Here is a 13,123-nt window from a genome sequence, read left to right on the forward strand (position 1 = left end):
CCGACACGCGTGTCTGCTGTGTCCAAACCGTGTCTCAATAAAAAATAAAAAATTCTTCTTCGGACACACTTGGACACACCTAAATACCATCACGTGTCAGCGTGTCCGGTCTTATTCTTAATATATATTCTTAAAATAAATTTAGATATAGTATATATTATTATTTATTAAAACAAAAAATATTTTAAATACTTGATATAATTAAAATAAGACATTAAAAATAATTTAAAAATTAATTTATATTTTAATATTAATAAAATATTAAAATATCATTACGGTTTATCTAAAAAATACTTTATATTTTATATGTATGCGTGTCCCCGTGTTAGGTAAGATTTTAAAATTTGCATTGTGTTGGCGGTCCTATGGTCTTTAATTTGTTGAATGGTCCTAAGGTCGGATGCCATAAAACATTCGGCACCAGAAAGAACTTGGCCGGGACATACAACTAAAAGAAGCTGGTGACGCTGTTGCCCAGTCTTCTCCCTCGAAGTCAGACTCGGGCGTGTCAGCTTCGCAGAAGGTTATACCCGTCCCTCCGTTTTGGCCAATTCTCTTATCTCCGCCACTGATAGTATTGTGGCCCGTCCTCATCCTTCTTCCTCGAAAAAATCCCAAAAGGTAAAAGACTGCAGAGTGGGAAAGCATATACAACATGGGCTTTGACGGGCTTGCATGGAGCGAAAAACATATTCTCCCTCATAGCCACATTAGTATGGATGATGTGTCCCTCAAAAGCCATCTTCAGCTCCTGTCCCGAGGTAGAATTCGAACAGCAAGCGTGTGTGCAGCATTGACCAGAGAGTTGGAGAAAACTTCCCTTAGCGCCACTCACAGCTCCTTGGTGGCTACCCAAGTCGAGGTGGTTTCATTGGAGGAGACAAAAAAAGAGCCTGAAGAGGAGAGTGATACATTGTTGTCGACTTGGGCAAAGCTCAGGCAAAGGCAAAACAGGCGGAACGGCCTTGGCTATGTCAAGGATTTAAGAATGAAGGCGGAGGAGAGCTACACCCATGTCTTCGGGGAGAGGCTCGACCTAGTGGATGAGCTGGCTAATGTTCGGGACAAATATGCAGAACTCGAGGAATATGTGGCTGAAGGAATGGATGAAATGTTTGCAAATTCAAAGGCCTAGTTTCAAGTTATTGCTGCTGAGGCAGACCTTTCCCTAATCAGCCAAGATAATATTGTAGTAGACGAGAAGATCGTCCTGGCTCCCCGAGGATGATGAGGAGGTTCATTTGCACGACCCGAAATTTCGGATGCAGAGATCAATCAAATTTCCCAAATCCCAAGGTCCTCTGAGAATGAGGTCATTAGTGGTGAGCTCCCTCCTTCTCCGACTAGCCCATCGCAGCTGTGCCGATTTCTGAGTATGACCGACTCCTTCCACCCAGCTGAAGATACTGTCACAGAAGAGCAGCTTATCCTTTGTAATTCCGTCTTTAGCAGTTTGAATGGCCCAATGTGTGGGTCTTTTAAGAACAATTTTTTTTGTAATAGCTTGTAGCCTCGATCACTTTTTTAGTTGTATTTTTTTTGACAATTTTAGTTTTTTTTTTTATCAAAAACCTTTCTTCATTTTCATCATGATTATAGGTTTTCATAATTATTTTTTGTCGAATTAGATCTTAGCCTATATAGCCGTTTAGTTGTAAATCGTGTTTTGACAACTTTTAATACTGTTTCTTTGCTAAGTTAAATGATGTCGGTGAAGTAGGTCAGTATAGTGCTTTTCTTGTAAGTTCCGACTTCCTGTAATCGGACTTTGTCAAGTTACTTTTTCATTTCGTTTTTATTCTGCCTTGATTTTGAGGTTGATCTTACAAATTGTTTACATAACTTCTTATATTAATTTGTACCTCGTCGCTTCAACTTGCCGACCATTCTAGGTCGGATAATGATTTTTGCGGTTTGTCAAGCTTAAATAATGTATTTTTATAGGAAACTTTTAAGAATGAAGTGGATTTATCATGATAAATGAAAAATGCCTTTCCATAAATTGGCTAATAGGATTTTGACTACTCTTAGCCCGTGTTATGGTGCCTCGTTAAATCCCTTCCGAAAAATCCTTCTCGAAAAAAAATTATGAAGTCGGGAAAAATGAGTATACCAAGGAACAAGGTGCGCTATCTAACTGTAGTACTTCTTCAAGTTACACGCGTGCCACGACCTCGAGAGTTCCATCCCTTGTAAGTCGGATACTTATACTAACTTTCCTAAGACTTCAACAATCTTATAGGGTCCTTTCAATTCGCAGCTAGCTTTTCGTTGCCCGACTTCTGAATCCTGATGTCATTTTGTATCAGTATAAGATCGTTCGTGATAAAGGTTCTTTTGATTACTTTATGATTGTACTTCAGAGCCATCCTTTGCTTTAGTGCTTCCTCTTTGATCGAACTTGTTCTCGAACTTCTGGGAGGAGCCGAACTCTTCCTTTTGTGCTGGATATTGGCCCTTTATTGTAGAATAAACCCTTGGAGATTCTTCAGCGATTTCTATGGGAATCATGGCTTCTATTCTGTAAGCAAGTCAGAAAATTGACTTCCTTGTTGTGGAGTGAGGAGTTGTCCGTATACCCATAAGATTGAGGAAGCTCGTCTGCCCATGCTTCTTTTGCGTCTTGTATTCGACATTTTAACCTGGCCAATATGACTTTGTTTATAGTTTCAGCTTGTCCATTGGTTTGAGAATATTCCACCAATGTAAATTGGTGCTAAAAATATTTTTATTATAAAATACCAATGGCATTTTATGATATTATTATACTTGTATAAAATATTAAAATAATTAAATATTTTCCTATTTCATACTAAAATTACCGTATGTAAAAAATTTAGCCAGAAGATGCATAATTTTCATAATTTGAAATTCGTTTTGAATATATTGTTCTTTAATGCAGGTATTAATTGGATGGATAGGATTTTATTTGTTAAATGATAAATTGCTCTAAATAATGGCTAGAATAGAGAAAGACTTGAAAGTTAAAACATGAAAATAAAAAAGACTTTGGTAGGATATTTATTAAGGTTATTAGTTTAGCATTAAAACTTAAAAAAAATCTTCACTAACTATACATTATAATTTATAAATGCGCTAAATATCAATTTTCCGTTTTTTATAAAACAAGATTATATTAAGTGTAAGCAAAATTCAATTCAAATAAAAATGTGTTATATTAACTTTAGATAAAAACAGGTAGAAGCATCACGTCACGCGTTTCACATCTTTCAGGATCATTCTCTCTTTCTCGTCCTCCTCACTAAAACAACAACGACTACGCTCTAACGCGCGCGCGTGTTCGCCTTTTCGCTTTTGTTATTACCAGTCAAATCCATCTTTCCGAACGCTCAGCGACTTCTTCATCACTTTCTCTTCCCCCTTCGTCCATTTCACGCGCTTCCTCTTCCTTCCTCCGTCGATTCGCCGCCATTTCGCTTCAGGTTCTCCCTCTCTCTCTCTCTCTCTGCTGAATTTAGTGCGCACACAATGAATCTCGATTTGAATCCTTTGTAGCTCCTCGAGATCTCTGATTACAGAATGCGTATTTCGAATTTCGTTTACTGTAAGTTCTCGACGGAGTATTCAGCTTTTTGAATTCTCGTAAACGCCTTTTTTTGCTTAGCTAAGTGAAGAAGGAACTGTAACAGAGAGGAAGTGGAAGGATATGTGTGGAGAGAGGAGTTCGATGGAGTTTTATAGATTTTTTTGCTTCTGTATGAGTGAAATTGCTGAAGAGTTCTAGTGAACTTCGCCTGTGAGAGGAAATCGAGGATCTGGTTCTATTTAGCGGTCGTAGAATGGAGATTATGGTGTGTGTGTGTGTGTTTAGTTACCGTATAGTAATGAACAGCGGTAGAAATGATGTTTAATTATGCTTTGATTGTTAGGTGCTTTAAGATTTGCAAAAATTTAATTCAGTAATCTATTGTTGATCCCTTCTCGTGGTTGTTTCTGATCACTACTTAATTGTTAGAAATTTTTGGATATTGCATTGGAAATAAGTGTAGTTTCTCTTTTGCCGAATGACCAAGAAAATTGTGCTTATGCTTTGTGTGAAACAATCCACGGAGCTTGCTCCAGGGCCTCCTCCTAGTGAGGAAAGGTTTGGTGGTTGATGATTGTGGTATTTCCTGACATAGGGGGGACATAGGGGGTTTTAATGTTTAATACTATAGTTCAGTGCCAAACTTAGAACCGTATTTTTCTTTTGTTGAATTCAAAATCATCTACTGTTTTATTTATTTATATATTTCTTTCTTATTGTTTTGTTTTGCTGATGCCAGGTTATTTGAAGTTCAAATAATAACTCTCGTTTTAGTTGCTACTTGAGCTGGATTTGGAGGTATTGTCATCTGGAAATCATTAGGAATAAGTGTACGTAAGCAAGAAGTTTGGTTTGCTTTGCTGCTTAGACTCAACTGTTCTATGTTCTGAACCAGTATTTAATTATTTTTGGGAGTTTTGAGGTTGATTAGGGGATAATATTCCGAAATAATTTTTTTTTTTGGTAAAACTGAACTTATTGTTGTTCTAACTTATTACGGAAACAATATAATTGGTTACTTCTTTACAATTCTTTTTTCAGCTTCATTTTATTATGAGTGAGTAGAATATCGGTTTTATTTATGTTGAAACACTATCTTTTGTTGGATTTTAAAACCATGTGCTTTGCTTCAGAAAATCCTTTTGCAGAAGTAGTTTATGATAGCTATTATATCTTCATTTGATCTTCTTCCTTATTTTCCTGTTTACTTTCCCCCCTTCTTTTTTTGGTTCCAAATTTTGTGGTTTACACTAAGTTTCATTTCTTGAAGCCTAGTGCTCCCATTGAAGCAGATTCTTTTCATTATTTTAGGTGAAATTGGATTATTCACATTATTCATGTTTATCACAGCCAATTAGTTTGAGTGTTCATTACTTGTATTCATCCATTGCAGTTAGAACTGTGGGTTTGTTAGTACAAGGTAATCTTATCTCTTCTATGGTGTGTGGATACATTGAAAGCAAAATATGGGACTTTTTGATGACTTGCCTTTGCCTGAAGACAAAGCTGTAAGCTTTCCTTTGTTACTTTCTAGATTTGTATTCAAAATGATTAATCACTGCTTTTCAAAGGGATTCTCTGCAATTAATTTATATTCTAAGGACTTTTGGCCTCACTGCTAGTGCTTGTAGATTACTGGAATAGAAATGGGGAAACTTTGAGCAGTTTGGTGCAGTAACCTAGGTTTATGTTCCAGAATAAGGCTCATGCCTTACAAGGGTGGGAGAACAACTTCTGTCCAATGTTATAATTATATCCTCAGTCTATTTCATCCTTGGTTCCAACAGAGTACACTAGTCTGAAGTAGGCCCATATTTGACCCCATTTGGTGCCAAAAGGCTGTTGTAACTGCAAACTGTTCTCATTATAACTTAAAATTGATTTCTTTTTCTTTTTCCTTTTTCTTAAACAAGGACAGAAGGATATTACAAAAGGCATGGAGGACCAGAAATCCTCAATTTATGGAAGGTTAAGATACACACAAAAAAAATACATCAACAGGCCAAGCTTTGCAATCTGTCTGCATCTCCGAGAGGAAACCCCTCTATAAAAATCATGAACCTTGAAAGTTTGTAATTGTAGTTAAGAGGTTCTAAACATCTACTCTAAGATGTACTGGTTTTGACACTAAAATGCTATATATGATGCAAGTTTAGGATATGCCCATATAATAATATCATAAGTCTCTGCTGCTTTAAAATAAAGCAGCAGAAAAACCACCAGACGCTGACACTTTTCCCGTTTAATGCTTCAGATTGGCTCTCAAAGTCCTCACCTCTTCATGGTCTTTTCAAACCAACTTAGCTTTGCTCAACAGATAGGATTACTTTTATTAAATGGCCTTCTTTACCACTATGCAGGTTATATTAACCAAAGTTGTATGCATCACATGAGGGATTCATTGCTATTTTATACTAAAATTATTTTTACTTCTAGCTTATAATTTGAACTGTAGATTGTTTGCTCCAAAACCTTCATTGATATATCTAGTTTTCTATTGCTCTTTGTCGTGTGTTAATCTCTCTAATTTGTGATAATTTGAGTCTTTCTGCTCTACCGAAATGCAGTATTTGAGACGTGAACTCGCTAAAATAGATGAGAGTTGGACTGTTGCTCGTTTTGATTCACTACCTCATGTTGTTCACATTTCGACGTCAAAAGATCGTGATGCTGCTGCACAATTGTTGAAGGAGCAAAGTGATGTTGTTGAGGAGGTTGTGGATGAAGTAGTACAAACCTATCATAGTGGCTTCAACAAAGCTATCCAAAACTATTCCCAGGTTTCTTAATATTTCATTCTCATGGGTTCTTTTTAAAATTGTTGTGTTGACCTGGAACAATTGGTTCAAACTGCCAGTACTTGACAACTGAAACTTCAGGGAGTTTGATTGTGGGTGTTAATGGAGGTCCACCTTCAGATTATAGTTCCTTAAATTTCCCAGTTACTTTGCATCCCGCTTAATGGGAAAATGGTTGATGGTTATTATTGTTTTCGTTGTTCTTATTGTTGTTCAATTTATTGTGCTATAAACTTCCTATTGTAGTTTTGGCAGTTGTTACTTTGTAGAATTCTTAAGAGTTTGCCACTTCTCTCTTGTTTACATAGAGTAGCTGAATTAGGATTGGCCTTTCATTATGATTTTCCATTTAACAAATATCTTGTTTATCTTTAGATCTTGAAGCTTTTCAGTGATTCCACTGAGAGTATCTCCGTCTTAAAGGTAGATTTGGCAGAGGCAAAGAAGCACCTTAGTGCGCGCAATAAACAATTGCATCAATTATGGTATCGCTCAGTTACATTGCGACACATAATCTCCTTATTGGATCAAATTGAAGGCATTGCTAAGGTCAATCCTTTATTTCCCAAGTGTTTACTGTTTTTTTATTTCTTGATTCAATTGCATTGCTTTGTTTGTTGCTGATTAAAAGACAGTATCGTGTCAGAACTTACGCTAGCTTCCTCTAATATTCTAATTATATTTGCTATGACTTGGAGTCACTTTTTGCCTCTTTTAACAGTTTGGGATAGAATAAACAGTATGCAAAATTGCATTTGCAGTTTCATATCCAGTGTGCTACATCTGTACATGTGTAGAACTTTTGTAGTAGTTTTAGATGTGAAGCACATAATAACCTTAAAATTCATTGAAGCTATAGAACTAGACTTATATACAGTGACATTATAACTCGTGAAAGCTCACTGTGCTTGGAATGGCGATGAAATTAGGCTAATGCTAACAATTATCTTCTTGTGAATCAATGCTATTATGGATTTTCATTCTTAGCATAGTGATACCAACGCCCTACTATAGATATTTGATCAACCATGGTCTATTGCTGCATCAAGGAGCTTCTAGACTAGAACTCTCCAGTATTGAAGCACCAAGAATTTATGTTGGGATTTTTTTTTTCTTATATTGTTATAACGATAGTTTATAATCAATAGAATTCAAATATACTTAATATGACTCAATGGATCACTTTTTTTGATAAGTATTTTTTATGGATTCTATTCACCCGCCAATCCAATGAGATATGGTATGCTACAAGTGAATATTTACGACAAGTGAGTCCCAATTTTAGGATGACCGACCCCGTAAATCCAGTTCATATAATGTCTTTCTCAGGTGCTAGAGGAAATGCATCTCAAGGTTGCATTTTCTGCTTGCATGTATACATTTGTGCATGCTTCCTGATTTCTTTTAAACTTTTTGTTTTAATTGCTTCCTTTTCTGTTATCTGTTTAAACTTCTCTATCTTTCATGGAGGATTTTGAGTCTGAAGATCTAAGTTGCAGGTTCCAGCACGTATGCTCATTGCTGAGAAGCAATTTTATGCTGCAGTTCAATTGCAAGTGCAGTCTATGCTGATGCTTGAGAGAGAAGGTCTCCAAACTGTAGGATTTCAACTCACTCACATTTTATCCTATTTTCATCTTATTTTGAGTAGGAACCTGCTATTTTTCATTAATAGTTCCCCACCTTGGTTCTGGACTTCACTTGGTATTTTAGTTAAAAGGAGCAAGTGATTTGTACAGATAAAAGGGCAAACATACTAAAAGGGCAAACATACTAAAAGCAGGTGATACGATATCCATCATATCAGAAAATCTATAAACAAACAAAGAACAGATGTGGCTAAACAAATACAACAAAGCTGTTGCATCTGTCTGCTTGTTAGATATTAATATTGCCTCAAGAAGACTAAGAATGTGAGAAAGTCCTGTGCGTCATAGAGAGCTATAATTGTTATTCTATCCTCTATTATATGGAAAGGCAAAGGGATGCCTCTGAAAATGCCAATCATTTAGTTGGTTATATCATTATTCTACATTTCATTGAGATTATTGCTGGTTGATTTTTTTAATTATTTAATTTTAAATATTTTACTTCTAACTTCAGAGGAAGAACAGCAATAAAAAAAATAACAAAATAGCAATTAAAAAAAAATAATTTATCAAAAATAGCTCATGCAACAGTGTTTTAATATGGGTAAAAAAGTTGTAAACTCTACTTCTAAGGTATTGCATAAAGAAGCAACTTTTTTCAAACTCTGGATATCCAAACATCTTTATTAACGAAATATGATTAATTTTACGAAGAAAAAGTGAGAACAATTTTGAACTAAACAAAGGAACCCCATCAAAGTCCATTTAAATCACTTACCTTAAGAAAAAGAGGGTTACATGCATACTCTAGTACTACTCTCTCAATGCGTTTTGCATTAAACATCAAGAAATCATCTCCAACTAACTGCACAATATTGCAATGAGTAGAAACCATTCAAATAATTGTTAAAAACTTCTAATTTGTATGCTTATTCATATGACTATATTTTTTGAATTTCTTTTACCATGTGCAGGAAGTTGAAGTTCACGGCCAATATTTTTCTAAGAGATGAAGATTCCTGCAAAAAATCAGAACAAAAACCTTTAATCAAAAATTTCTTAAGTCCGTATGTTGGTTCCAGCTCAAATAATTGACCACAGAAAAGTTTCAAATATTTCCAAACCTAAATCCTTTTCTTAAAATCAAATCCAGCTGATATAAAAGCATGGCCTTTGTTTATTTGTTTTGAGTTAAAAAAAATATATGGAAACAGCAACGGAAACGAATTACTTTTATAGACTCATCGTTCTCATCTTCCTTCCTCATCATGGATATACCTATCTGACAACATGCAAAAGAATAACATAATGCTTTTGCGGTATTTTTCTTTTGACTAAATTAAAAATTTAAATTAATCATTCAAAGGCATAAAAAATCTTTGAGTACCTAACAAACTTGTTTTCATAATGGTATTACCTAGTCTTTAGGCAATCTGTATAATAATATATAATTCCAATATCCACCCCCCAATGCACAAACAGGAATGTCAAGAACAGCAGGATTTGGAACATTGAGCAACTGCAAAACACAATAATAGATCAAGTTATGGTAAGATTAGGATTGTATGATAAAAGATAAGCTCAACTTATTTGCAAAAGTCACTTGATATACTGGAGGAATGATCAAATATATAAATCTAAACTTAACAAATCTCCAAGATATGTAATAACTCTTAAGGGATAATATCAAAATATTTATACCAACAGTAAGAACACACAACTTAGACAACATAATAGGACACATGTTAAGAAAGGTGGGGAAAAAATAAAAGGGGTACGAATTCTTTTTTCCTCTGTTTTTCCTCTGTTTTCTTATATTGTTGTCGGGGTTAGAGTGTACCATGGTAAGAAAAGATTTTTAGGAGCCTCCCAATAAGCTTCCTACCTATGAGTGTTGATAACCTTATCTTATATTAGACCAAGAGTACAACCAATCATTTCAATTAGAAACCACAAAGAAAGATCTAAATTGAAGCTCATAGTAGCATAGACAACAACCCAAAATATAGACACATATGAATGAAGAATAAGTTATCAGATTTAGAGTTGAAGTCTAAATTGACCAAATAAAAAGAAACCACTGTAAGTTTGTTAATAAAGCCAAATTTAAATTTGCATTTTGTAAATAAAGTCAGAATATTATTTGAGAAAATAGAATCCAGAATATCACTAATTATCTGATCCAACCTAACAAACAATACTTGAATATAGTAAAATTAGGCCAAATTCTTTGCAAGCTTTCAGCATCAATTTGTAACAAAAACCATAAAATAATAGAAGCACTTAAAAAATACAAAAAAATAGTGAACAGAAGCTCCACAACAAATGCTCGCATAAAAGGACTGAAAGCTAGAATGTAACAAAGCAGTTAAGGACTGAAAGGAGCTGTAACAACAGAGCAGTAAAAGAACCGGAAGCTAGTCATTCATCTCTCTTACACCAGATTAATTAACAAATTTCTTAAACTACAACTTGAGGTGTATGAAAGCCTTTCAATCAGAACCCTGCAAGAGTCTTCAAATTTGAGTTTAATAGTTGAACATTTAAACTATACTAAACATACTCAACTTTCACCTCCAATTGGTTGCATCTCAATATCATTCCAGAATTAAAAATTATAAAGTCTCAAAGTTACTGACTTTTATGCATAATACATCTTACTTTAAAAATCCAAATCTTTAAAACCACAACTCTAACAATTCTAAATTTTTATGAAATTAAAGTGTTAGAACCAGAGCTTCATTTAAAATTGGTTCCATTTAAAAATGCAAACTGGAGAATTTCTAATAGAGGAAACAAGTTGCTGCTGTGTTAAACGTTCTGCAGAAAAACCAGATTTGACATCCATAATTCAAAAATTCACCATAAATCATAAACTTAATGAAAAAGTCTCAAATTCAGCAGTCTAGCTCCCTATATTCCCAAGCTTAATCCGGACTTGGTCCCACGCAATTCCGATAATCACAGAATTAGTTGTAGTTTTTCAAAGTTGCTGACTCGGTATAGAAATTACGCAGAAAATCAGATTTTAGAATTCAACTTTGAAAAATCATAACTAATTCTCTAGTTGATACGAAACCTTCAAAATTGAGTTTTCACAATTACACTTAATATAATTTACTTAACACTTAAATTCTTATCATTTCAGTCACTATAGAGTCACTGATTCACTTTCAAAGTTGCCGTTTATTTTCAAGAGAACCTGATTTTCAGCAAACCATTTAGTATTCAAAACCCAACCCTTCAATACCCCTCAAAACCAATTCCAAATCAACCACCAACCAAGCTCATTATCATTACAATATACCAAATATCAGCTCAACAGCAACAAATCCAACATAACCCATTAAAATTCAGTAATTCTGAACAATAAGTCATCAAACAATTCCCAATCTACATAATCAATCAATATCACCAATCAACAATTCCAAATCACAATCTCAACCATTCCAATCACAATTTCAGCCACAATTCAATATTCACATAATCAACCAATTAATCACAGCTATTAAATCTATTTGCAGTTATTCAATAAACCTTGTAGGCATTCTTAAATTAAAATCGTTTTAAACCCCCTACCTCGATGTCGCAATCGCATACTTTAACGTAACAAATACCTTCTCTTTTAGTGTCAGGGCAGTAGCGGTAACTCTCACACAACCAGAACGGCAACAATACCAGCCTTCGCAACTTTGACCATGGTTGCAGTAAAATAGAGGATTTAAATTGAGTAGGAATCAAAAGCAATTTTCAGCCCTAGGATTCAAGACAAAGCAAGGACTAAAATAGAATTAAAATCAGAACATGGCTACCATAGCAGTAACAAAACAAAACAAGTAAATGGATCAATCCTAAGGAAAAGATCAGACCAGTACCCAGATAACAAAATCATAATCAGCAATGGCTTCAACCGTCCTATGGCAGCACCAGCGACAACAGAAAACGGCCTCCTCTCCTTTCCGGTTCGTGATTCCAGTGGCAGCAATGATCACCCAACAAACAACAACGGCAGTGGCGTTTTCTCAGATTCCAAAACCCATAAGCAGAAACAAAACTGGCGGGCCTTCCTCCTCCAGCGGCGGCTTGGCGAGACGCGGCAGCAGCAGAGTGCGACAACGGCGGTGCTGCAGCTCAGTAACGGCGATGCGGTGGCAGCTCGCGAGGATGGCGACGGCAACCCGCGGCGCTGCCGGCGACAAGGCTGGTCGTGGGCTTCTCTTCGTGTGTCTCTCTCTCTTCGCGATTCTGTCCCATCGACGACGGCTTGTGAACGGATCGGCAGTAACGCAAGCTTGTGGGTCCATGGACGGGACGGCGCCGTGAAGCAGCTCGACGGCGAGCTCCAGGGCGGCGACGGTGACGGCAGACAGCATCTCTTCTCTCTTGGATGCAAGCTCTCTCCTCTCCACCCTTCACGCTTGACAGCGACGGTGACGGCGGCGAGGCCCCAGCCAGCGCCGTCTCCCTTCTCTTCCCTCTTTCTCCCTGTTTCCCCCTTTCTTAAATTTGTATGCATTTGTTATGAAGGAGGTTGAGGCTGCGGCTGTTAGGGTTAGGAACTGGGGAAATTAGGATTCTGACTTAATTTTAGGAATTAGGGTTAGAAATTAAAATTTTATAAAAGATTATAGATAGATATGAATAGATATTTTGATAAAATTGAAGGGTAGAATAATTTTAAAATTAAATATACTCTCTTAAAAATATTTAAGAACATTATTTATCAACATATTGCTAAGTTGAAATAATTATTTTTAATTTAAATTAAAAAAATAAGCATATTAATCACATTTTTATAAAATGTAGTTTAAACTCAATATTTAATGATTCAAATTAAATGATATAATTTTTTATTATTTTTTTATTACCGAAACTTTAATTTTAATTTACAAAATATCTAATTATAATAAAAATTGTACGTAAATATTAACTTACTTAAACTTAAAGTATTTATAAAAATCAATTTAATCATTCCTAGTTAATAAGTTAATCTCTAAGAGCTCAAACTAATAAAATAAACCATAGTTTATCCATAATAGAAATTTTTTAAATTAAGTTATATATTGCTTCCATTACTAAATCTTAATTTCAAATTATATGAAATAACAATTATAAAATTACACAAGAGTATTAATTAACATAACTCCAAATATTAATAAAACTAATTTAATTACCCTTAATTAATTAAT

General features: G+C 35.0%; 1 protein-coding gene and 1 long non-coding RNA gene across 16 annotated transcripts; one reads left to right on the plus strand and one right to left on the minus strand.

Moving 5' to 3' along the window:
• Positions 1–3,190: 3,190 nt before the first annotated feature.
• On the plus strand, positions 3,191–9,187 carry LOC112738047 (exocyst complex component SEC8). Of its 14 annotated transcripts, none has more exons than XM_072211715.1 (8): positions 3,224–3,443; positions 3,517–3,565; positions 4,287–4,377; positions 4,941–5,055; positions 5,466–6,327; positions 6,721–6,894; positions 7,845–7,943; positions 8,909–9,187. In XM_072211715.1, the coding sequence occupies exons 5-8, from the start codon at positions 6,109–6,111 to the stop codon at positions 8,945–8,947; spliced, it is 531 nt and encodes a 176-aa protein (XP_072067816.1). In that variant the 5' UTR covers positions 3,224–3,443; positions 3,517–3,565; positions 4,287–4,377; positions 4,941–5,055; positions 5,466–6,108; the 3' UTR covers positions 8,948–9,187. The 14 variants fall into 14 exon arrangements, with proteins under 14 accessions (XP_025644082.1, XP_072067813.1, XP_072067815.1 ...); XM_072211711.1 differs by having other exon boundaries at positions 6,115–6,327; XM_072211708.1 differs by lacking the exon at positions 8,909–9,187 and having other exon boundaries at positions 5,466–5,636; positions 5,802–6,327; positions 7,845–8,364.
• Positions 8,486–9,492, minus strand: LOC112738048 (uncharacterized). Of its 2 annotated transcripts, XR_011869597.1 has the most exons (4): positions 9,352–9,492; positions 9,166–9,216; positions 8,900–8,953; positions 8,486–8,799 (listed from the first exon to the last, which is right to left on the minus strand). It is a non-coding gene; the product is annotated as an uncharacterized lncRNA (long non-coding RNA). The 2 variants fall into 2 exon arrangements; XR_003169204.3 differs by lacking the exon at positions 9,166–9,216 and having other exon boundaries at positions 9,352–9,489.
• Positions 9,493–13,123: the final 3,631 nt, after the last annotated feature.

Source organism: Arachis hypogaea, chromosome 13, assembly GCF_003086295.3.
Source record: "Arachis hypogaea cultivar Tifrunner chromosome 13, arahy.Tifrunner.gnm2.J5K5, whole genome shotgun sequence".
NCBI lineage: Eukaryota > Viridiplantae > Streptophyta > Magnoliopsida > Fabales > Fabaceae > Arachis > Arachis hypogaea.

Bases quoted from the DNA above. Each gene is read 5' to 3' on its own strand.
- LOC112738047 (XM_025788297.3), top strand. From the start codon at position 5,014: ATGGGACTTTTTGATGACTTGCCTTTGCCTGAAGACAAAGCT. The intron at 5,056-6,114 runs GTAAGCTTTCCT...ACCGAAATGCAG, and splicing joins CTTTGCCTGAAGACAAAGCT to TATTTGAGACGTGAACTCGC. The intron at 6,328-6,720 runs GTTTCTTAATAT...GTTTATCTTTAG, and splicing joins CTATCCAAAACTATTCCCAG to ATCTTGAAGCTTTTCAGTGA.